The sequence below is a fragment of the Stegastes partitus genome, unplaced genomic scaffold (genome assembly GCF_000690725.1).
Source record: "Stegastes partitus isolate 25-593 unplaced genomic scaffold, Stegastes_partitus-1.0.2 Scaffold517, whole genome shotgun sequence".
NCBI lineage: Eukaryota > Metazoa > Chordata > Actinopteri > Pomacentridae > Stegastes > Stegastes partitus.
This window is the reverse complement of record NW_007578248.1, coordinates 395,975-422,502: the sequence shown is the minus strand read 5'-3', so window position 1 is coordinate 422,502 and position 26,528 is coordinate 395,975. Positions and strand designations below refer to the sequence as shown.

General features: G+C 40.7%; 1 protein-coding gene across 1 annotated transcript in view; it reads left to right on the top strand.

Annotated features, from left to right (window-relative positions):
* Positions 1–3,641: 3,641 nt before the first annotated feature.
* The window catches only part of adam22 (ADAM metallopeptidase domain 22), a gene marked incomplete at its 5' end in the record, with an annotated part of 89,582 nt that continues 66,695 nt past the window's right edge, over positions 3,642–26,528 (top strand). The window contains 2 exons of the mRNA XM_008287757.1: positions 3,642–3,718; positions 25,851–25,917. Of these exons, the coding sequence (XP_008285979.1) occupies positions 3,642–3,718; positions 25,851–25,917 (144 nt within the window). The remainder of the gene's footprint in view (positions 3,719–25,850; positions 25,918–26,528) is intronic.

Here is a 26,528-nt window from a genome sequence, read left to right as displayed (position 1 = left end):
GAGCGTTGTGATGTCACCGGCGCTGAAGTTTGATCAGTTATTGGCTGTTTTTAGATCAACAGCCCTAAAAACAAATCTGTCAAACAGTTCTGAGAATGTGTGACACGCGGGAGGTTATTTATAGGCTTCTGTTGCATCGCCTATTTTCAGTCTCAGACACAAACAGCGCTGAATGAGCAGTGGGGAGTTCAGCAAAGTGCTCGTGTTGTTTTGGTGGAAAAACAAACGCTGCGAGTGGAAGCAGACCGTGTGCCGCGTTGGTTCGGATGTTTTCCTGCGTCTGTGCAGAGCAGAGCTGCATGATAGAGGGAAAAACAGATGATGGTGTGTTTTTCTGAAATATATATATGTGGAAAAAATACAGGAGGTCTCATCAGATGAGAAGAATGAATCACTGTGGTACGATTTGGGTGATTTTGTAGGTTGGTGCATCTGCAGTGATGCTATTATTTGAAAAAATAAAGTTGAAAAAATGCAGTTTGGAGCCTTTTTCATTTGGTGTAACACCAGTGAAGACATCAAAGATAGCTTACCTTTAGACTTTGCACTGACATTAAAACACCTTTTCAAAGTTGTATTTGGTCTCATGGCTGCTGTGCTGCAGTAACCGAGTGGAGACTAGAGGCTGCTCTGAGCACAGCTGACTATCTACTGAAGGCTGCATGTGAGGCGTTTAGGGAACATCGGTAAATCGTATTGTCTGTCAATAAGCAGATGTTTAGCAAGTGAGGTGTTTTGGGATGCTCTGACTTCAGGTGAATATTAGTTTAAGTTTAATCTTGATGCAGATTTTTACATTAGCAGGAATGTTGCACAACATGGAAGTGAAGCAGCGCTCTCTTTGTTTAAATGCAATTGTAGTAAATCGGCTAATGTGATCTCAGTATCGATCAAAATGATTGTAATTGTCATTTTGGCCATAATTGTACAGCCCCTAGTCAGTTATAGGAAAATAGAAAAGAGGATGTTGCCACCACACGAGGCAACTGTTTATTTTTTGTCCGTGTTAATCAGCACGTAGTCTATCAAATAATACTATCTAAAGCAAAAATGCTATTTTAAGGTAAGTTAAAATAAGATAAAACTTTAATAATCCCGAAGGAAGTTCTTGGATTCCTTTACCAGTGTTGCATCACATGAGAAGGGCTGCATACTCCAAGTAAAAAGTCATTCTTCAACTTTTCTCATTTATTATTTGGTAAAAAAAAAAATCCTGTATTCTGTCAAATGTCTATAGAAAAGTATTAATTTATCTGCTAACTGTGATAAAACAGGCCACAACTAGAATTTGTTCATTGGCTTGGTTTAACCATAAAGTTAAACTATTTTTACTGTAATTAAATCAACAAAAAATGTCATTATTTTACAAATATTTACCGTTACTTGAAAGGAGATAATATATATATTAAGGATTGAAAATGGTAAATCAAGTGTTTAACAGTTATTTTACAGTTAAAGTTAAATTACAGATAAAAGTAATCGTTTATTTCCAATGTCATGCAGCCTTACAAACAACAAACGTTTCTTTCTCGTGAGCAAATCTTCCTTTTTTAGTGTTTCTTGCTCATGTTGTTTTGCACACATGGAACCTGCAGGTCTGTCTTTTAAATAAAGTTTTAAAAAAATTATCCAAGAAGCCTTAACTTGTGTTTTATTCGGCAGACTTTTCTTGTAGAGGATTCATGGGAAATGAGAACCATGGGACTTTTCTTGTTGTATTACGCAGCAAAAAAAAAAACCAAAACGTTGGAGCCTGAAGTGTTTCAGTTAATTTGCCTTTATTCCCATCGCCCTGGATGCAGTGTGAGTACTGTTTGACCCTCGTGCAGCGCATCGACAGCACTTACAGTCATACTTCGACAGTCGTGAGTGGAAAGCTATAAGTCAGAAATCAATGTTAGAAGAGTCAGTGGTGCTGCTCTAATGTTGGTCCACCTCCGTCAAGCTGGGATGTGCTTTCATTAAGCACAATTACTGGTACCTCCTCCCACCGTGGATCCAATCTGCCGGCTTGGATTTCATCACACACACACACAGACACACACACACACACACACCCTCTTAGCTGCTCATGTATGCATTGACCACGCACAGACACGCTCCTACAAACAATAGAGTCTGTGGTCTTTGGGGACGTGGGGGGCCGAGGTCGTCCTCGGGTGACGGAGGGCAACGTCCTGAATCGGAAACACAAAAACTCCCCTCCTCCTCCTCCCCTGGTTGTCAAGCAGTGTCCGGCCCGTAATGAAGGGGGAGGGTGAGTCATGTTTGAGACTCTCCTGGACGTCCAGGAATTATTATCGGAGTTCTCATTGAGCCAAAGGGTGTAATGAAGCCTGCACCATATGTGGCCAGCGCTTGGATTGAATCAGACCCTCCTCCATCCTAATCAATGGCACACAGAACCTGTTTTTATTTCTGTCTTTGCGTGCACACGTGTCCTGTCTCCAAGACAAAAAAACATGGCAACCCGGAAGATGAAGGGATTCAGTGCAGGTTCAGGAACATCTGAGACTCACTGGCAGTGAACCTGGTAAACATACAGTTAAAAGGAACATTTTTTTTTAACTGTAATTCACAAAAACAAAACAAACAAAAAAAAGAGTCCAACATTGTAAAAAAACTGTATTTCAGCAAATGGTTATTCATTCTTTCCTCTAATTACACTATTTGTGCTTTTATTTACCGTTATTTAAAAGTGAAAACATTCACGTTAAGGTCTGAAAAATGATAAATCAAGTTTTAACTGTTATTTTGCAGATTTTCCCTGCGTTGGTAAATTACAGATAATATCCAGTAAAATTACTGAAAAAAGTATGAGTTTACAGATTGTAAAAAAATATATCTAAAACGGCTAAAAATATATATTTAATATATAAACAATAGAATTTCATTGATATTTGTTTTTTATTATATCGTCTTTGATTAAAACAATATTCCATTGTTTTTTAAACTTTTATTTTAATTTTTTAAATTTTGATTTTTTTTTTTGTTTGGCACTAATGCTGCCAGACTGACAGGTTTTTTTGTTTGTCTGTTTGTTTTTTATTTTTCTTCTTATTGTTATTATTACAGATACTCCCTGTTGTGTTAAATTACAGATAATATTTAGTAAAATTGCAGAAAAACAAGTATTAATTTACATGTTAGCCATTAGAAAACTGGCTAAAACTTTAAATAATGTCCATAATAATGTTTCTTTCTATATTAAAGTTACCTAAAAAATCATTATGTTACAGATATTTGTTGTCATTTGTTTTCTGGAAACCTTGCTGACAGACGTTCACGATTTCTTTAGCATTGTAAACTTAAATTTATGTTTTTTGTCAATTTTTTTTACTTGACAGTTTCTGTAAAATATGAAGTCCGCATCTATGTTCACTTAAGTATTTGTGTCAAACGGAATATCTGATTCATGGCTCAAGCGTTGCTGCCAGATCCTTTGCAGAAATTCAAATTCAGACAAAGACCTTGATGTCTTAATGAAAACAGTCTAATTCTGTCAGCTGATTGATGCGGTGGTCCGTCAGTGTATATGAGGATTGATTTATGCGTATGATAATGAATTGAACCATGAATATGTTAATGGCTGCCTTAGTAATGATAAATAACTTCTCCTCTCTGCTTTTTTTTTTTTTTAGGTCAACCACGTGGCCCAAGTGAGCTTTCAAGTTGATGCTTTTGGTAGAAAATTCATTTTGGACGTGGAGCTGAACCAGTGAGTATTACATGTTTAATGTGTGTCAGCAGAAATGTTTACGCGGCTTTGCAATATCATGAAGATGTGAAACGGTTAAAAATTGTGTCTCGTTACTTCTAAGTTGAACAGAAGGTATTTTCACTGATGAAATGTGAATAAAATAACATTTCAGATGAACTATATTAAAAATACAGGCCTCACAGAAGGAAGTCAATGCAACCAAAGTCAGGACATCTTTCATCACTGATGTTTGAATCTTTTGTTTTTTCCAATACTTCATAAGTCCACTTTTATTTTGGAGAACAGATTCAACCCTCCTCAGCATGGAGGGGTTGTGTTCCTCCACCTTTCTCCTTCAGATGTCCCAAAGGTGTTTTATTGGATTCAAGTCAGACCAAATACTTGTCCAGGTCGTAGTTTTCTCTTTGTTCTTCTGTAGAAACTCTTGTGTGATTTTGTTCTCTGGATGGTTCTCCTGCTGGAACATTCCTCTTCTTCCAGCTTCTGCAGACTGGGAGTCATCTTATCAGCCAGTATTCTGGTTTATCCTCAGACATTCATCTATAAATGTCATCAACACCTTTAAGCCCCATATCATGATACTGCCACCCCCGTGCTTCACTGTCAGGAAGATGCATCCACTGTGGTGGTCCTGGTCAGGTTCACACCAAACATCTGGACTCCATCTGAGCCCAACACATTTATCTTCATCTGACCAAAGAATGTTCTCCATCATTCATCTGGCTGGTTTTCAGGTTATTTTGTTTCATCATGCTGTTTTGTGCAAGTAAGGATGTTTTTACTGGATACCGTCCATAGAGGTTGATGTTCTGAAGCGTCCTTCACACTGTCTGAGCTTCACACTAACTCTGGTCTCCATTGATAACTCCTGTACCAAGTCTGAAGCAGCTGCCTTTGTCTGTTTTTCGCAGCTTGATTGTGAAAGTAGTTGACTGTCTGTGGAGTCATTTTAGGAGGACGACCACTGCAGCCCTGATCGGTGCTACTATGGCTCCTTCTAGACCTCCTGATTACTGCTGGTTCACTGATTACTAGTTGATCTTCCTGGATCCTTTGTCATCTTTGTAAAATCTCCCAGTCAGACTTTCTGATTCATTTTCTCTGGCGAGTCTTTCTCACGTGGAGCCATGATGTAGACATGCAGATAGACACAGTCCATAGGTCCAAAACGGAGAAATCTCTGCTGTTCACAGCTCATTTTAGAACCACGTTTATGCAGTTTGGCAAATTGGAAATTGCAGATTGACTCAGTTTAGTTCCAGTAGTGACAGCTGGATTCACTTTTGTTGCATTTTCTACTCTGGGGCCTGAATTTTCAATACAGTCTATACTTGTTTTTGATGATCCTTGCAGTGAAATCCTCTGCTGTTAAGCTTTAACACAATACAGTTACTGAGAGCGTTCTCACTTCCGTTGTCTACTGCCTGTATGTGTCTCACTGTGTCTGTAGGTTAGTGTCTTGTGCTGGAAGCTGGATTTCTCTTCTTGCTTATTAATGCCGTAATTTGCGATGATCATGAAATGACTTCAGCAGGACTCATTCTCTCAGGCACTGAATAACACTTTTGAGTAGAAATTCACATCATATTCTTTTGATGTAACTCCCTAAGCACACGCTGCATGTTAAACCAGGGCTGACTGCAGTGTTTTAATTGAAGCTGCTCATTGTGCTGCTGGACGTACGTCACATTTTCCTGCTCGCCGGCGGCCCGTTTATCGCCTGTTTCTGAGAATGCACATAAATATCTGCTGCCGGTGTGTGCTGTGAATGAAGGTATGTGTACCTGTGTGTGCATGTGGTTGTATGTCTGCAGCAGGTCGGTTATTGTGTGTTTGTGTGTGATTTAGAGGCTCCATCATAATAGGAAGTGATTTACGGTAAAGGCTGGAGCGCTGCCCTGTCAGACACCGATATTGATCACAGCTGTGCTGATGGAAAGTGAGCTCCTCTCTCTCCCTGTTCCCCCCCTCCTACTTACTCTCAATCTCTTTCTGCCTGCAGCTCTTTCACTTTTTGAAAATGACCCTTTTTGGCACCGACCTCCTGTTCGTCGGGTTTGTTTCTGTTTGCCGCTGTCACTCTTTTCCCCCCCAAAATAACAGAAAACCCGTGAACTTGGCACACTCGTACAGTGATGCTCATCACAGCGGAAGTCACTCTGCTGCTGAGTAAAACGTTACATCACAGGAATTCCCAGGTTTGGAGGAGATGTTTCTGGAAAGCTCACGGCACCAAGCGTCGGACAGTCATCGGTACCAATGCGCTGCATACATGCATGCACGAGCTGTCGCAGCCGCTTCCATCAGCGCTCGGTTGGAGCATTTAAAGTGAAGTAATTATTCATCTGTGAGACACTGTGGGATCACAACATCCGTCTCTATAGCATCCATCAGAGTATCAACTAAAACAAAGCACGAAACCCTGTTTTTAGTTGTCTTTAGCTCAATAGAAGGTGAAGTTCCCTTTATGGAGTGGTTTGATATGTGTGAACTGGCCAGTGTGACTTATGATTACAATTTCATTTAGCTTTTATCCAAAGCGACATATATTTCACATTCACAGACCAATGGCAACAGAGCTGCCATGCAAGGTGCTGCCCGCCATTGGGAGCAACCTTTTTGGGTTTCAGTGTCTTGACCAAGGACACTTTGACTGTGGAGGGGATCGAACCATCAGCCTTGTGACTAGTGGACAACCCGCTCTACCACCTGAGCCACAGCTGCCCTTAGACTGTGTGTACAACTGAAATGATTAGTCGATTATTGCTTAGCTAATAGAATGAAAGAATCCTCTATTTTGATTAGGGGTTGACCAACCTGTTTTTTCCAGCGCTGACACAGATTACTAGTTATTTGTTTTCTCTTCTATTACTTTTCATTTTTTTAAAAACTTTTTAAACCTGCTCCTCTCTGTGACACTGATGCCGGCTGTGGGGATCAATATCTGTATGCAGGTGAACAAAGAATTGACAAACAAAGAAGTCTTGAATCTAATAAATGAAGGAGGCTGATAACTGAGAGTTAAAGCTGATTTACAAACAAACATCTCGTGTCAAAACTAGAAAAGACAAAGAAATGTCTTTGTATATTTATGTTTTATATATTTTTGATCATGGCTACACATGAAATGGGCAACAGCCACAATTCAGAAAGCAAAAGATGGGATTAGGTGGAGAGAAATGATCGCATACGCTGAATGGCATGACGATTGATTGATTGATTGACATTTTTGATTAAAAGTCAGCTTTAGTTTGGAAAATCTTCTGATCTTCCTGCATTTATTTCCATCTTTGTGACGTCTCTGCATTTCTCTTGCAACTATTTTCCATGTGGAGCCATGATGCAGACATAGACACAATTCATAGCTCCAAAACTGAGAAGGTTCTGATGTTCACAGCTCATTTTTTAACCATGTTGGGCTGATAAGAAATCACAGGTGTGTTCACTTTTGTTGCATTGAGTTGCTATTAGAGTATTTTATTTTTTTTTGTTCATAAGACTTGATGCTCTACTGTTCAACTTAGAAATAAAGCAGCTATTGAGAGAGTATATATTATGATTCATTTGACAATTAGGGATGAGATTTTGTTAATTCCTCAAGCAGTTATTTTTCATGTGGAACCATGATGCAGACATAGACATAGCATAGAGCTGGTTCTGTTGTTGTGTTCTCATTTTTTTTTTTTTGTTCTTTTCGTGGGGTTGGTTTGATTTGACTTGTGTTTTGTCTTGTGTTGTGTTGCATTTCTTTTCTATGACTTGTTTTTTTATTGTTCATCAGATGTAATGCTCTACTGTTCAGCTTAGAACTAAAGCAGTTAGTGAGAGGTGACATATTTTGATTTGGTTGACATTTATGGAGGAGATTTGTGTACATGTGGAGCCATGATGCAGACATAGACACAGCCCATAGGTCCAGAACTGCATTTCTGCCGTCATCCCAGTTTTCCTTCCCTCAAGGAGGCAGAGCTTCCTTCGGATACGTCCTCCTGCCGCCTTCGTCCTTCCCCGGTCGCCACGAACTGATCCTCTGCTCGACTGCCACACTGATTTTGTTTACAGATAGCTTTGGTTCCAGACAGAATAAACCCAGATGATGTGGGTGGAAGGAGTGGGAGGTATTTTAGCTGAATGGGCCAACATTGCTTTTTGGCTCCTAGTAACAAAAAAACCCAGAGTTCTCTCAATCTGATCAATGAGCGACTCTGCTGCTGCTGCTGCTGCTGTGCATTTTTGTGTGTTTAATTGTTGCCATGAGCAGAGAAGAGAGGTGTGTTTTCCACTCATCGGCTCCGTCTCGAGTGCTATGTTACATATTACCGTCGTCGTTTTTCCTCCTTTGCCTGCAGTTGGAGTTTGCCCTCAGACTGTGAATGATGGGAGTGTAGGCGTTTTGCTACAGCCTTGTGCTTTTTGCACACATGTTGGTTGTTACATGTAAATCTTCAGTCTTTCAGAACCAGACTGTATAAAAACACTGACGCCACTCATTGTTTGGAGGGCTTCCATTTGAAAGCCTTGAGTTTGGCATTTCACTGCCATTTACTGGTGCTCCTGACATTTAGCAGGTCTTTGTCTGTCTGTGTCTCTGAGTGGCCCAACCAGGTAGACAAAATTCTTTTGTTTCGGGTGAATTTGGCATTAGAAAGTCTTATTTTATTCTTTTCAAGCTTGTTTTTAGTCTCACATCTGTCTGAACTGTTGCAGTAACTGAGTGGAGACTAGAAGCTAACCAACGCTGGCGAGGCGTTTAGGGAACACTGGTAAATTGTAGCTTCAAAAAAAAAATTACAAGTAAATTCTCAAAATGTCAAAAAGAAACAGAAGTGCCACAGGCCTCTAGGGGCAGTAGTGAGCCTTTCACCTGAGAGGCAGACAACGGTGAGCGAGACAAGTAACATTAGCTGAGGGAAAAGCTGTATGAAAAGGTCTCCATGGATAAACATAAATAACAGAGAGAACAGACTCAGACGGCAGTAAAACACCACTTCAGCACCCATATAATCACAGTGACTGAACAGCTAAAGACTTACAAACTGTCCCTAGAGGCCTGTGGCACTTCCGCTGTGTGCAACGTTTTCTTTTTTTTTGCATTTGTTTCCATCTATGCAGTGCATTTGTGTTTTTGCAAACCATTCATGTATATGCAGCTCGTTTATGCGCGTCATTTAACCCCCGTCGGCCACCGTCACACCATGCGCTGTGCAGAATCTGTCCTATCACTGAATTTGCGCGGCAACGTTTTTATTCAGTTTTGTTTTTGTTCGGTGCGATCAGTTAAGTATATATTAGTTTGTGTGTCTTGTATTGACACGTCTGAAGCGTGGCAGTCCGTAGGGAGGAAGTGAGGAGGGGGTTGGCAGGTCAGAGGGTCTTTATTCTTTGTCTTCATCCACCTCAGCAGCCACCTCCAATTTGCCATTCATGGTGCTGGAGTGAGGAGAGAGTGTGCTCAAGGTTTGGGGGGTTGTCTCTCTTTTTTTTTTTTTTTTTTAATAATCCTCATCTCCAACACACACACACATACTTCGCCGCCCTCCGTTGCCCCACACCCACTCTCCATTCAGCCCCCGCTGCCCCCTCTTACCCCGCCCCTCCCACCTGCTCCCGCTGAATAATAGATGGATGCTGTAACATTAAGGAGGAGCCGGCGTGATGGATTCTGGTCCGTCTTGTGGAGAACAGAGGGCTTTGACCGGTACGTGCACACGTGTACGTCTGCGTTCGCACAGGAGTGCACGTGGACATGCACCGCTGCAGAAACAGTCCAGATATTCACTCATTCTGCACAAGTCGTAGTTGTTAGTGTGGCAGTAGTGTAATTCTAACATTAACAATGGGGGTGTTTTTTGTGCAACATCACATGGACGCAGCTTTTGTTTGAACACTAGAGGAAGCACATTGAATGGGGGCCGTCTTCCAGGAAATTGTGAGCGTCAGACACTTAATTTCCTGCATTCTGGTGAATTTTCATGCACCAATTTGTTCCTTTTGTACATGAATCTGCATCGATGTGTCTGTTAGTTTCTCAGAAGGAAAGTCCTCTGCTTTATTCACATTTACATATCGGCTACATCTATGCAACCAGGTATATAAGAATAATTTGGGTTTTAACTTGGATAAATCTGACATTAGAAAGTCTTATTTCACTCTTTTGGTGTCACATCTGCCCGAGCAGCTGCAGTAACTGAGTGGAGACTAGAAGCTAACCAACGCTGGCGAGGCTTTTAGGGAACTCTGGTAAATTGTAGCTTCAAAAAAACACCACAAGTAAATTCTCAAAATGTCAAAAAACATAAAGATGTCCAAAACATGCCCGAGAAGAGAGATTTTGCCGTTGAAGCATCTGTGTTCCGAATTTAAACATTTAAAAAAGCAAATAAACGCGTCCACACTGTGTTTCAACAACATATTTTTGAATTTTTGAATTGCCCCTCGGGGATAAATAAAGTATTTTGAACTGAAAATGCAATACCCTACTAGTATATGAAATAGTTAAACTGACTATTCATCAAGATTTAAGAGCTGCAACTAACGATTATTGTCATTACTGGTTCATCTGTCAATATTTTCTCAGCTATTCATTTAGTTGTTTCTAAAGTGTCAGAAAATGGTGTCTTGTTTTGTCCACAACCCAAAGATGTTCACTTTACTGTCACAGAGGAGGAAAGAAACCAGAAAATATTCAAATTTAATAAGCTGCAATCACTCAAGCTGATTAATTGATTATCAAAAAAGGGTGACAATTAATTTAATACTTGAGAGAGAACAAATTAAAAATCTAAGTGGGAAAATATCCACAGCATGTAGAGCCACCAATTATGTTTTCCAGTAAGTTTTTGGCATTGTAACTTTAGGTTGCTGAGTTCTCTCTTCTTCTTCGTGGTTGTGCTGTTTCCATAGAGGTGCAGGACTTTATGTTGTCGTGATAAATGAGCCCAGAGTGAGTAAGAAGTTGTGACAGGAGCAGAAAACGCCCAGAAGCTGCTCAGATTTTAGAGCGTTAACCACAAATCCAAAATCATGTTTGTCACGAGGAACTCAGGCTGGTAGAAATGACAAACTGACCACGAGAACAGGAAGGAAAAGGACTGTGAAAATGTCTGAGCCATTTAGTATTCACACAGTATGTAGGTTACGTATGTATGACAATGTGTGAGTGCAGACGGAGAGCAGAACAGGTGGGCAGGTCCAGCTGGGACCGACGGTTTCATAACCTCGACGCTGTTATGAAATCAGCAGCAGCATAAAGCGAAGAGGGCTTCTCCTGCTCTTCAGACACTGCTTTCCACTTTCCCAAACACAGGTTCCTTTATGCTAATGCGGCCGCTCAATTACAGGCCATACAGGCGGCTGGTGGAGGAGGAGGCCGGTTCAGACGAGAAGCTCGCCAAACATCCAACGGTTCGGTGGTTTGACAAATGTGTGCCACGGCAGGAATGTTTGTGTGTCGTCTCGTCGGGTCTCAGGTGCAGAGGAGGCACGAGAAGTGTTGTTTTAATTAGAGATAACAAGAATGGATCGAAAGAAATGAGGCCCAGACAGAAAGAGGGAGGATCAATACTCCGGAGAGCAAATTACGTGTTCGTGTCTTTGTTTTAATTCACGCGTCGGGGGATTTTTAATTGAAGTTTCACCCTTAAAATGCAGTAATGTTGCAACGTTTTTCCATTTTTTTGTGACACCAGTCGGCTGATAAATGTGGGCACGTCAAAAATATCGGTTCAGTCTGGGTTCATTTAAACAGAATTTGGGGATTATGTTGCTGTTCTGTTTGTTCAGCATTTGTATTTTGGGAAGTACGCTTAAGGTTTTGGTTTAATTTATGTATTTTCACCTGTAAAAAAAAAGGAAAATCCCTTTTAAACATTAAACATCTGCAAAAATATAACTGTCACAACCATTAAACGTGGTGAGGACACAGACAGACCTGTTTCCAGTAGATCCAAACGATGGCTCCAGAGTTTAATGTTTAATTAATGGCCTGTGAAAATCCAAAATGTGCAAATTGTTCAAATGAACGTGGTCGTGTATGTATTTCCTAATGAAAACTACTGCTGTCTCAGAGTTCATTGTTTGGGACCTAAAACCAAGTTCCGTAACATCTGGGTTGAATTTTGAGAGTTTTTACCCCCCAAAAAACCCAACGTCTGACTAGAGAAGTCATTTTAAGGGTCCATTGTCTCCTGAAATTAAAACTCCTACAGCCATGAAATTTGGTGAGGATACAGACAGAAGAGTTCTCAGCAGATTAAAATAATTAAATTAAATGAAATGGATCCAGCAGGGGGAAAATTTTTAAATACTGGCTGTTGAAAATGGAAAAAATTCAATTGATGGTGTTATTATGTCCCTATGATGTTTCTGTAAGTGTCTATATATGGATGGATCCATGCTTCCTGATAAAAAATACAGTCTTTGGTCGGCATTTCACCAACTTTTGAGGCCTCAAACATCAGCAGAATTTGATGTGTGGCGAGTATGACGAGACAAAGTTCCAGTTTTTTGTTGTTTTGACCAGAATGGGACATGGACTGACTTGTAGGAGCAGAAAAACTGGTGTTTATAGAGTCTATATGTTGTCATTATATGTGCAAAGTGACAAGTTGCTTCCATGTTGTCTTCATGTTCAAATTTAACAACATATGAGGCTCATTTTTGCTGGAACTCTTCAATCATTTGGAAGCAATTTTGTCCACATGTAAGCAACTTTGCACACACCAGTTTTTGTCTCCTACCAATGAGTCCACGTCATCATTTTGCCAAAAAAATGGAACCTTGTCTTGTCATAGCTGCCATTTAATCAAATTCTACTGATGTTAGAGGCCTTAAAAGTTGGTGAAATGTCGACCAAAGACTCTATTTTTTAGCAGGGAACACACTTAGCGGAACTTTCTGGGACATATTTAGCATTTTTCCCCATTTTTAAAGGCCTGTAATTGCAAATTTGCCCACTGCTGGAGACATCTGATCAGTTGGATCTACTGGAAACTGTTTTGTCCGTGTCCTCACCAAATTTCACGGCTGCAGAAGTTGTATTTCTGGAGACATTGAACCATTAAAATGACTTTACAGTGGCCTTCTGTGTTTGTGTTTTCCCCACCTGTGTGAGTATTAGCTCCGCCCCATTGGTTTCACCTGTGTCTAACCTTCCAGTAAGCGTTTGCTGCATCCGTTCAGCTCTCTGTGTCTTCATGCTTTCCTGGTTTCTGTTTCTTTGGATTTGATTTCCTTAGCTATGGACTTAATCCCTGGATCTGGAGGCGCTTTCTGTTTGTTGCCTTTCTCAGCTTCTGTTACACAAAGCAAGTTTTATTGGCTGTTTTCTTTATTTAACCCACTTTAACTGCTGTGTGTCTGCAATTGCCTTTGAACTAAACACAACACCAAAACAGAAACCAGTTATTTAAAGTCAACCAGACTAACAGACACTTGGAACTAATGCACATTTGCAGTAATAATGCAAATCCTACTTGAAATGTTTTACATATTTAATTGTAAGTACCTTTTCAATATTTATCCTTCAGTATTGATTTTGATGTTTAACCAGTCAGAAACAAACAGAAGCATCAGAACTGGAAAGAATACGTGTTTAAATCCGTTTGTTTTGTCAGGAATCAATTAAACAAATAATGACACTTGAAAAATGCTGAATATTTAACCTGTAATCAGTGTCTGATGTGATTCTCTGTCAGCAACTTTTGTTATTTGACATAAAGAATAATTTTATTTTGCTATTTTAAATCATACATTTGTATCTGTAGGAGCAGTTTTTGTCCCAGTCATAGAAAAAGTACTGCATGATGCTTTTAGTGGTGGAAAAGTCTTTAAAAAGTACATTTTACAGTCATTTGCTGCCTTCTGAAGACCAAAATAAATTGTAAACTGCTGCTTTTTGCTGTGTTTTCTCCACTTTAAAACCAACGTTTGAATTATATTATTGAAATCTGTCTTAATAATAACAGTGAAAAGCATTTCCTGGATAGTTTCACAACACTTAGATTCATTCTATGGCTGCAGGTTTAATTATTTTGATGTGTCAACAGTCAGAGGTTGGAATCAGAGCTGCTGCATGTTCAGATCAGTGTTTTATTTATACAATTGCGAGCAAAATATTATATCAAAATATATATTAAGGTTTCTGCAAAGTCATTAGCTTTTGTTTGCAGCAGCTGGTTGAGAGGATTCTCCTCTAGTTCAGAGGTTGATGGTTTAATCCCCTGTTCAACCTCCACTGGCTGAAGTGTCTTCGGGCAGGATACTGAGCTGAGCTGTGTGGTGGAGAACACTTGCGGTTGTTGAGTTCAGGTTAAAAAGCCCTCTGTAAGTGCACAATACATCGTCTCAGCATTGCAAATGTGCACATGTGCAATAGTCACAACGCAAGAAATGCATCATGCCACAACTTTTTTTTGCTGCTTGATGCAAAAGGAAAAACTTGCACAGTTGACATTTTCCACAACTTAACCTGCAAGAGAAGTCTAATAGAACAGATTTAAGGGTTCTGGTGTACACGGAGATATGTGGTTGTTTTTTAAACTTTATTTAAAAGAGTTTGTTGACATGCAGACTCCACATGAGCACAGAGAAACTAGCAAGAGATAGGATAGAAAAAGGAGATTTGGTTTGCAAAAAGTAAACAGTGATGTGTGAATTTCTTTTGGCTACAGAGAGGATGATGTTGATCAAAAGCAGCTCCTCTGTCTGCAGCGTTTAAATCTACATCACAAAACCCTGTATGAGGAGTACACACCCAGATCTGATAGTCATGCAAAGCCAAAAACAGTTTTTGATGCCTTTCCAAGAGTTGCACAACATAAGAAAGGCTACAAATGGCCTTTTTCCAGCTTTTTTTTTTTTTTTGTATTTCCAGTGCAGAAGAACATCTGTATCCAATCTATAGCCTTCTAAACTGAGTTATTCAGGTCATCTACTAAAAATGACTGTATTTTTAAAAAAAAAAAAGCATTTTCATGATCAGGTTTTCCAAAAACGTGCAGCTCTGTTGCTGACGATTTACCGTTTGTGATTGAATTTTCCTCCTTAAATGATCCTGGAGGTGGTTTATCTCTGTTCTCTCTCTTTTTTATGTACACAAGCTCGACTCATCCTTTTTTTTTCTTAAATCACAGAACCACATATTTCCCAACACGTCGCTCTTTGTTTGCGTCGATGATTCAACGGGAAGAATCTTTTGCTCATCCTCTGAGCCTTGGCAGCGCTCTAAATGCCACTCATCTAACGGCGTCTTTGTGCAGCATGAATGGGATTTTACTTGTCTGGATTTCTAAAATATCTCACACACGAGTGGGAGGAGTCGCCAGTTCTTTGAGTGTTTTTTTTTTTTTTTTCTTTCTAATCTCGTGACTTTGTGTGACTTTCTGTAAACTGTGACTCTGCATCCAGCAGCAGCAGCAGCAGCTTCGGACCGTGAAAGCTGCTGATGCTTTTGTGTTACTGCTGCACGTATCTTCACATGTACATGATTTAAAGCTCTCTCATGTCCCATCCCGGCATCATTTATCATCGCTTCCCTGCATCCTGACATCACTACAACCCAACTCTCCTCCTTTTTTTTTTTCCAGCTTCGTCTCTCCTGCTCTGTTCCCAGGTCTGTAATTTATTGCAGAGAGGCGTGATCTGATTTACTGTGAACCTAATGAGAAAAACACAGGGAGGGGAGTGTGTGAAGGAAGTTGGTGATGGAGGGTACGGACAGGACAAAGATTGTGATGTCCTTCACGCACCCTTGAGTCCTGGAGGGTGGGTCGAGGAAGTGCAGCAGATAGAAAGTTGTGCATTTACTTAAAAAGAGCACCCTGAAAAGAAAGCGGCCCTCTCCTCTCCCACTGTTTTTTTTTGCTGTCTCGCCTCAGGCAGGGCTTCTCTCTGTCTGCTCTGGCTACCACACTGGGAGTTATGTTTGCGTGTGAACTAACTCACACAAAAAAAGTATATTAGAGCCGGTGTTTGCTAAGAGGCTCGTCGTGACATCCAGGACTGTTTGTGCACAGTCTGTACTAGTGGAGAGAAAAGAGGCAGCGAGTGAGTTTTGCAGAGTTTACAGTGTGCGGAGGTGAGCAGGGCTGATTTAGAAGAACAAATAACGGCTCGGATGTTGGCTGTAGCGGTGTTTGAAGGAGTTTGGAGGTTTTAATAATTGCTTCTGTTCATGCTGGCTGTGAAGGTGTCTTCTTTGCACAACCCAAGTGTGCAAAAACAAAGCTGATATGAGGGGAACCTACAAGAAACCACTTAATTAAATGATTGTTTGCAAGAAAAATGCATCCAAAAATCGATATATCACTGATTTATATCAACTATTTAGGTTGCAAATATTATTTCAAGAAGTTGTGTTTACATTTTAATGTTGCATTGACTTCATATCTGTAATTTTAACTTACATTTCTGCGTTACTTGGCTTTAAAACTAAATTTAATGTGATGCAACTTCAAGAAATTGGTTGATAACTACATTTTGTCTTCACCTTGAATTCAGGATTCACTCCTTTATCTTAACATATCTGGACAACTTCAAACATTTAAGTCTGCTATTTAAAAACACTTTTCAGATTTCTCTCCTTCTTCTTATTCCTCAGACAAAGAGAGAGCAAATGTGATCGGTGCTGTTGAAGATTAGCTAAACGCTAACAAGTTGAATTTCATGACACTTGATGGAGAGGTGCAGCATGAGCACAGCAAAAAAAAAAAAAACATCCTTAACTCTCTAAACTCCAAGCGATTTCTACTGCTGTTGCTTTTTTACTCACTGTGGGCTCATTTTTCACTGCTGTACAAAGTTGGAAACAGAAAAACCACGAAGAAGGAGAGAGAACTCGTAAAAGTCTTTGTACAGAATGACATCTATTTAAAAAAACAGAAAAAAGCAAATGTTGAAATTCTTTGATTATTTCACAAAAACGGAAAAAACCTGGAATCAACACGTACAACATTTTTCCACGTGCCCACAGGTGTTAGCAATATGGCTCTACATACAACAGATGTTTTATTATTTACATTTTTAATTTGTGTTTCTTTGCACTGTGCAAACACAGCCTGCAGTTCAGCCAGAAAGTCTCAGAATTTTAATCAGGTGACAGGTTTATTGTAATTAAATCAAACATGATTTCTTGCTTGCAACAAAGAGCACAGTTTATTTTGCTTTTTGCATTTATTTTGGGCTAATTTCTAAACATTGCATGTGGAATAAAGTGATTTTATTTAATTTTTAGCATGAAATTTTATGATTTCTAAGCTTAAATTTGGTTAATTTTCCTGACATAACTAAAAGTCACTTATGATAGGTTCAAGGGCTGTCCGAAAGTTGAAAATCCGGTGATTATTTTCATTTTTACAGTTTCTAATTGTGTAATAATGGAAATTTAAAAAAAAAACATGACATGCCTTTTAAACCTTACAGCAGAATTTACACTTCCGAGGGTTAAACCACGGTACAGATGTGGATCTCTTTGTGCGCTTCCAGTATTCCTTTCATTCATTCCTCTCCTCGCTCTGTTTCCCACCCTTTCGTTCCCCCTCTCTCCCTCTCCTACCGTCTCACTCGGTGTGGAGGATTAACCGAGACAAAGAGCCGAAGACGGGAACAGGAGGAAGACTGTTGTTCTCTCAGCAGGAAAACATACTAATGCCTCTCTAAAGACCATTGTCTCTCGTAGCTTACTCCTTTCTCCCCTCTGTCATGCTGAATTTACAAAAAAAAAAAAAAATCATCTCAAAGTATGGTTTACTGTCAAGAGATTAACTGTTTAATGGAATTTGCCACCCGACGCAAGATACTGGAAGGAACGTGAGGACGCAAAACGGAGCCGCCTCATTCGTGTTTTTGTCTCTAATAACCCTGTTTACATGACGACGAGTTCAAACGCAGACACGCATCTACGTGTTCTCCTCGGTTCCTGCATAATTCAGGAAGCGTCTCAGTTGGGATGTATGTTGCGTGTCACGGAGCTGCGTGCTTGATTCTCCCTTCTTGTTTTTTTGCGCGTATTCCCTCTTGCAATAAGCGCCGCGATCCCGGAGAGTCCGCCGGTGGAATTGCATGTCTGATAAGTGATTGGAGAGTGAATGAATTATAGCCTGGAGACCTTTAATGAGGCCTCAGTGGGAGGGGAGGGTGAGGAAAGGGGTGAGAGAGTGGGTGGGTGGGGGGGATGGAGGGCAGGTGAAAGCAGCTGCAGCTTTCCCCAAAGACAAACCTCCCCCTCCCCCCCCCCTCCTCCTTCAACTCTCTCCTTTCACATCTTTATTTCGGCGAGCCACCTTTTTCCATCGCACTCATGCTTTATCCGGTGCACTTATCCTCCCTCAGCACTCCCCCACCCCCCCCCTCCACCATCCTCATTACGGAGGCCTGACACAGCACATGTTCAGTCCCTTTGTGTGCCGGTGCCCTTTTTATTACCGGGTTAAATGGCAAATCCATATATGGAGCAGAAGTCCATCTGATGACTGCGGTTCCTGAGTGTTCGGACGTATGAGTTTCTCTTTCTCTTACGTTTGTGTGCTTCGTATTAAGAGTCTTTTGAAAAGGGGCCGTGTGAAAGCAGCGAAAGGCCTCGTAGCCCAACACTCGTGCCAATCCGCTCGCACATAAACATTAGTCCTGCCAATCGAGCTTTTTTTTTTGTGTGTGTGTGTGTGTGTGTGCTCTTTTTCATCTCAGTGCTTGGCGACGCAGATCGTGAGAGGAATTTTTAGATCGCAGGGAAACTTGGTTTATGTGTTTTTGTGCATGATTCACCTCCGAGAGAACGGACCGAGTTGCCACAGCGGATGTTCTCTGCCTGCAGCAACGCACAACAAAACGCTTTAAAAGAAGGATGGTGTGACTAGTCGGCCGCCAGTAACTTAACTTTGTGTAGGAGACCTGAGCCATAAAGTGATATGTACCTGCAATAGACACGTTTAACTAAAACTAATAAGGAAATATCTAGATAGAATATTTAATAGTTTCATTTGATCACTTGCTCCATCATCATATCTAATAATTTTCCTTGATAACGGAGCCGCTTTGCCTTCCATCTTAACTCATGTTTACGTATAAAAATTGTGCCATTCTTTACATGTGGTGCCATCAAAAAGTTCAGAGCATGCACATGTAAAAAACAAATCACAACTTGCTTTTATATTTAACCTCCATCCCTGCTGAGACGTCGTTTCGTGCGGCGACACTCTGCTCCCAGCGCTCCTGCAACACTTCAACTTTAATCTCATTTTTGGGAAAGAGGAAGTTAACACCGCAAATATTATGACTCATTTTGGACGAAGAAGATGCAAAGATCTCATCAATGCAAACTTGCAGAAAAGAAACTGTTTTATTATTATTATTATTATTATTATTATTATTATTATTATTATTATTTCAAGCACAACCTGTGAAACGTGTTGGGTCTCCCAGTGTTGCTGTTTTCATTGTTGTGCTAGCATTCAAAATAACCACTTTTATACCTCGATAAATGAATAAATAAATGCAGAAATATGTTAAATTAAAGGTGAATCATTTTTCTCCTGGCCGTGGTTTAAAATATGTCATTGAACCTTCATTGACATCGACTGAAATGATATCGCCCAGCCTTATTCTGAAGCACCGCATCAGAGAAACTTAATGCAAATGGCAAAAAAAACAAACCTGCAAACCTGAGGTGGTTTGTGAGTTTATGCTCATCATAGGAGATGAAAACAGTTTTGATGCAGCGACCATTTAGGCGACATGACGAATCATCTGTTTGTTTCTTTGTTGTTTTTGTCTCCAGACGCCATTAGACACGTCCGATACCGACTGACATGAACAATTACTGACTGAAAACAACTCCTGAAGGCTTCTCGTCATTTCTCACAGATGATATAAATGTTTTCTTTGTTTCTTCATCTGTCTCCAGCTTTTTATTGTGCAGTACAACCAAGTAGCCGTTAGCGCCACCTTCTGACAACACTACGGAGCCTATTTATTCGCTCCAAAAGAGTTAAAAACAAGGCTAAATCACAAATAGCTTATTTTTTCTGGTGACATTTTAAAAGTTTGTAGTTTCACTGCTTCTCACAGCCTGCGTTTTACCTTTTTGGAACACTTAATGGCGTTGAATAAGGCTTTTTAGAGCAGCATTTTCCCAGCTGAAGTTGTGTAAATGCTCTTAGTTGTGTGTGCGTGTGTGGGTTGGCTGACATTAAAACGTAGATGTAAGCGAGAGCGGGATGTGATTACTATGTAAATGGCTGTTCTGGGTTGGCTATGACACATTGCGAGCTGAGAGCGGAGCGTCTGTGGATCTACCTCCGAAATCTCCTCCAGGCCTGATTGACAGCTGGACGCTGGCTCTCAAACAGATGTTGCTGCGGCAACAGAGCCAAGAAAACTCTCTTCCAGTACAGCGGAGGATAAGCAGGCTATTTAAAAAAGCAATGAGCCGAGAGAGAGAGAGAGAGAGAGAGAGAGAGAATGTAAACAGACACAGGACGAGACGGAAAATGAGCGAAAGCTGCAGGCGCTGTTTGTTTTGCCTCGGTTGCAGCTGCACATCTGGACTGAACAGATACCTTCAGGTGACAGATGCCACATAAATGTGTCTGAAAGGAGACGGATTGCTTATAGCATCACACAATACACAACAGGAGTGAGAACAATCCTGAGCAATATCACTGCAATCTCAGATGATTCCCAAATGCATCACTTATCAATAGTTGAATCATTTCGAAGTTGAACAGGAGAATGTTTCCTCTTTTGAACAATCAAAAACAAATGCTTTAGAAAAACTGTATTGAAAACCGAAGCCCCGAAGTAGAAACTCAATGGAACAAAATCACAGACACATGTTAGAAAACCTGTAATCTCTGAAACTGAACTGAGAACACTGTAGTTTCAGAATCAGAATCAGAAAGCTTTTCATTGTCAGGTGAGCTCGCACACAGATGGAATTTGGCATGGTGAATGAAACTGGGGTAGACAACAATAACAAGACAGGCAATAACAGGTTTACTTTGTTCTAAAATGAGCTGTGAACCAGAACTTTTTCCGTTTTGGACCTATGGGCTGTGTTGACCTGCATGTCAGCATCATGGCTCCACGGGGAAAAGAGAGGAAGTGAAAAATCGAATTGTGAGACGTCACAAAGATGGAATAGGATACAAGAAGATCAACTTAAAATCAGTGGAAACACAGCTGCAGCAGTAATCAGGAGGTCCAGAAGGAGCCATAGTAGCACTGATCAGGGCTGCAGTGGTTGTCCTCCTACAATGACTCCACAGACAGTCAACTACTTTCACAATCCAGCTGTGAACACCAGACAAAGGCAGCTGCTTCAGACTTGGCACAGGGGTTATCAATGGAAATGAGAGTTTCTGTGAAGCTCAGACAGTGTGAAGGACACTTCAGAACATCAATTTCATGGACAGAGGACAAGAAAAACACCCTTGTTTGCTCTTTATCACAAAACTAAAAGATAAAACTTTGCTAAAGATCATGAACAGAACCCTGATGAATGTTGGAGAACAAACTTTGGTCAGATGAAGATTAATGTGTTGGGCTCAGATGGAGTCCAGATGTTTGGTGTGAACCTGACCAGGACCACCACAGTGGATGCATCGTCCTGACAGTGAAGCACGGAGGTGGCAATATCATGATATGGGGCTGCATGAGGGCAGAAGGTGTTGATGAAATTTATAGATGAATGTCTGAGGATAAACCAGAATACTGGCTGAATAGATGACTCCCAGTCTGCAGAAGCTGGAAGAAGAGCAATATTCCAGCAGGAGAACCATCCAGAGAACAAAATCAAGAGTTTCTGAAGAAGAAGAAAGGGAAAACTACGACCTGGACAAGTATGTGGTCTGACTTGAATCCAATAGGAAACCTTTGGGGTGTTTTATAGAGAAAGGTGGAGCAGCACAACCCCTCCAGCAAAGAAAAACAGTGTCTGAAGAATGTTTGAACGTCTCTGCAGACTGATATGAATCTCAGTAATGAAAGTTGGACTGACTTTTGTGGCATTGAGGTATTTTTTATATAGTAAATCTAAACTGTTTGTTTTTAACTTTACATCAGAGCAAATACCTTCTGTTCTACCTAGAAGTGATGCGATTCCCTCTAACAGGATGCAGTCGGTTCGCGTGTGGTTTTGATTCTTCAGTTTCCGTTTCATTTTGCTGCAAAGTTACGTGTAAATTCAAAAACGCTCTCGGATATTATGATGATGTGATAATTTATTGAACATAATTGCCTCTATTTCTGTTTTCCCTCATCCCTCGTTTTCCGTAGTTTTCCCTCTTTAATGAAGTCCTCGGCTCCGTTTTACGAACCGCCTCCCTTTGATTCTCATTTATGCTGAAAGTTTGCAGCGTCCGCAGAGAGATGGACCGCATGCGAAACGGCGCACGGATGAGTTTATTCCAGTCGCTTTCTGCGTTTGGTTTGCATATCAGAGCAAAGCTGCAGTTACGCTTTCATACACGTGTGCGCTCATGTAAACAGGAGGAGGGGGTTTCTCCACGTTTTCTGCGCGGGGGGATGGGGTCGAGGCTGAGTTTGCGTCTTTGTCTGTCAAATAAATTATTTAAATCCCACCACAATTAAAGCTGAAATCTGTTATCGGCGTCCTCCATTAGAGGCCCGTGTGTCTGCCGTGCTGCCTCGGTGTGCTTCCCCCCCGTCTGGGCTCAGCGTGAGGCCGGATAAAGATCACAAGCTCTGAATCTTAAACACACACCCCGGCAGAACAAAGGCCAACGTCTTCATCATCACAGGGGCGTATGAATATCTCGCCAGAGCTTCTTTTCTTTTTTTCTTCTTCTTCTTTTAAATGTAAAATGTTGATAAAGCGCGTGTTTAATTTGCACCGTGGAGGTTCTTGTGATGTGACGGCGGGCTGCAGTGGAGGCTTACATGTTCCACACTTTCTCTAGAAACAGCTTCATTTATTCATGGCTGTTTATGATTCTTGTTTTTTTCTGTTTCTTTAAAGCTCGCTGCCTCGTTCCTTCTTTTCGTTTCATCTCTCTCCTCTTTACTCAGATGTATTTTTTTGCCACAGCATTCGTCACCGTAGATTCCCCTGTGGTTTATCAACTTAGGAAAACTTTCATTTACTAAATGTACATCTGCTTCGAAAGAGACGTAATTTCTGACCACCTGTCCCATTTTTATTATTCTATTAATTCATATACAAACAACAGTTGGTTCTTTGAAATACACATATAAAATTAGAAACAGGTCTTTAAAAACTAGAAGATTGAAGATGTCAGACTGAATCGGGGGATTTTTAACTTTCCCGAAGTAGAAACCAGATTTATCCTTAAAAATCCCTTTCATCTAAATTCACCAAAAATACATTGTTTGCTCTAACAAGTTCATTAAAAAAAATCTAAATAAATAAAAATTCTGCGCTTCTCGGTGCAATCGTGATGCGAGCGCTGACTCACCTCGCATCAACAGTCATGTCTCAAAAATTCAGAGAACTTTCATCTGAACTGCAGGATGTTTACGGAGAGCGGATAGGAGACGTCTAAAAACAGATTTAAAATGTAAAAAGTGAAATATCTGTAGAATGTAGAGACACTTCTCTTTCTTTTCTAGTATTTTAACACCTGTGGACACTTTGGGAAATCTCGTACAAATTGATTCCATAGACTGTATAAAAGATGGACGTAGCTACGTCACCCGTTGGTTTCTGCACTGAGAAAATGAAGCCAGGGTTTTGCTACTTCCTGGTTGACATCAAAAATCGTCAGAGGGGGGCGGAGCCATAGGAGCAGCGATTGGTCAGACGGATTGAGAGGCGGGCCCTCTCTGCCCGCCCACATTTACCGCCTTCTGTTCGCTTCGTCTGTATTGTCGCTGCCGACTGTCAATCAAGCCAGCCACGCCCTTGCCCCGGAAAATGTTGACGATTTTTTAAAAATTCTGTATTGATTTATTTTCAGATTGGCCACCTGATCTCTGGACTTGACCATGAAAACTAATTTTTTTAAAAATCCTGAGCTGGAGGAATGCGATATTTTGTGATCTGTGATCACTTCTTTTCCAATTCATTTCTATGGGAGCCAGGGCTTTTTGGAGCCAGGACTAGTAGACGTGATATTGCAGGTTTTTGACACTTCCGGGTTGGCTTCACTTTTCAGGGCTGGTTGCTACGTCCATCTTTTATACAGTCTATGATTGATTCCAGCTTTTTTTTTTTTTTTTAGTTTTTGCAACGAAAAAAAGAAAAATCTAAGAGAATCAGCTTTGTTTTCTTTTGTAGAATTGATGTCATTGGCTGTCATTCTGCACTGAACACATTTCTTTCTCCTTCTTCGTGGTTTTATTTGTTTATTTTTTGCAGAATCTGGAGCAAATGCTCATTTTTTTGGCAGTTTTTTATTGAGACATGTACAATAAAGTGAATTTTAGATGAAAAATCACAGTTTTAAGCTTGTTTTTGGCCATTTTTTTCTGATGGAACCAAACATCACACGTAACACACTCGAGGGCTGTCGGATTCTTTATGTTCATATGGTTTCTGGCTCTGAAAAATGGTGTAACTTCGTACACATCTTGGTTATTCCTCCTTCTGTCTGATAGCGTCTTGTGCTGCTGACATTCGGTGACTCTGCGGGTGTTTTGACTGATGCCGCTGCTGTTTTGGCTCAGCTTATTTGGCCTCTTGTCATTTCATGTTGCTCTAAAACACCTTGTCCGTGTGGAGAAGCAGCTATCGGAAGAAAGCAACACATAGATGAACAAGTTGAGACAGAAGACACGGTGAAAAAGAACACAACGCTGACAAAATATTGTGATGTTGTCTTAAACTTAAGGATGTTTTGGTACCTGACAAACAGCAAATAAAATCCAAAATTGAGTAAAAACTAATCATAAGTATGAAAATGATGGAAGCAAGGTTGTGGCTCTTTAAAATCGGAAGTCTTTCTTGTCCGACATTTTGATGGAGGACTTGTTTTGGAATCTGGCATGAAAACACAAATTAATGTTGACTTTTTTTTGGACTGTCTTTGTACATATGAAGCTCACACTAATCTGATAGAAGCAGCTCCCGACAGAGAGAAGAAATGCAGAAGGAGGCTGTTTTTCCCCCAAAATTCTTTCCTACTACAGCTTTAAAAGCCTAATATGTACATCTGTAATCTGTTTCTCAGATTTGCATGTACAGCAGCATCTTATCCTTTATCACGTCGTCCTTTGTAGAATCAATGCAGGGATGGCATCTTCACCAGCAGCTCCAATGTGCAGTTTCATACCTTGTTTTTTTGTTTTGGAAAAAAACATGTTTTTCTTACATTTATTTTCCATCCGTCACCTAAACGAGGTGAAAGCCCGACCCACCTACTTGTCTCTCGTCTGGCTTTTTGACAGGACGTTGGAGTGGATTGATGCTGCTGCTGCTGCTGCTGCTGCTCCGATACTGTTTCAGCTGCACATTTTTAATGCAACCGTGCTGATTTTAGCTGCTTTGGAAACATTCAGCAAATGTGAAACGTTTAAAGGACGCTTTGTCGTGCACGTTCGTGCTCAGGTCACCTATTTGTGAGATGAGAGGCTCAAACTTTAACTGTGCTATGTCGTGAAAGAGGCTGAATAAGGGACAAAACCTCCATTCATATGCCGCATTCCTGAGCGCGAGTGTGCATTAGAGCTCATACATCTCTGTCTCGGACTCGGCCTGCAGTGTGGATCTCCGCTGGGATTCTTGGGTCCGGCTCTGCTGAGAAAGCACACACAGACTGATTTCCTCTTATTTATGCCACTCTTTCTCTTTATTCCCTCCTCCTGCTTTATTGCCTCCCCTCCCGTTCTGCCTGTGCTGCTTCTTTTACTACTTACCGACCTTCACTTGTCCTTCATCCATCTGATCGACACACACACACACACACACACACACATAGCAAGACATTTGCTAGAAGGCTGGATTTGTATAATTGTGTTTGTGTGAGTTTGTGTGCTGGAAATAGCCTCGTCCCTGTACGCTGCTCATAATTAGCCGGGCCGATGCTCTGAAGCTCCGTGCAGCGGAGACGGAATACAATCGGCCCATAAAACGCGATGCCTGCGCCGCTAACTGAGTGGCACTTGAGCGAGAATCACATTTTCTAACTTTAATTCCCCCTTTTTCTGTGTTTCCCAGTGATCTGCTGTCTTCGGGCTACGTGGAGAAGCATCTGTCAGAAAACGGGAAGACGGTCGTCACCAGTGTAAGATTTTGCAAATCATCTCCCCTCACGTTCATGCTCACACACTGTTTCCTGTTCAGATGGGAGCTACAGTAACCTCAGTGACCCCTGATGTCAACATACAACCTGCATCTGGTTATTTGGATGATAGTAAAAGTATTTATACCAATAATGGATGTGCACAGTCTCACTTTGGCCCCTTTCTTCTCAGTGTTTTGGATTTATTGCACCAACTTTCCTTAGATTCTCACTGCTGCCATCCACTTTTTGACTGTAGCTTGTAGAAAATTTGTGGCTGATGAATATAGTCGAGCATCTGGAGACTAAAAACAGAGAATAAAGGACAGTACATATTATATTTAACTCCAAATTAACAGTAATGTTGCAGCGTCTTCTGGAAGTCTAAATAGCAACGACAGTTAACCCCCAAATTGTTCATAGCCATCTCAAATTTTGATTTGTAATACATTCTTTACTTGACTAATAGTTTTTTTTTCCAGCTGGAAATGACATAAACAAGTGACAGAAGACTTTGTGTGAGGTGATAATGATGGTTTTACAGTATTTCTATCTTTTCATTGTCTTTTTTAATCGCATGTCCAGAATTACCATTGAAATTGGTGCATATTCTT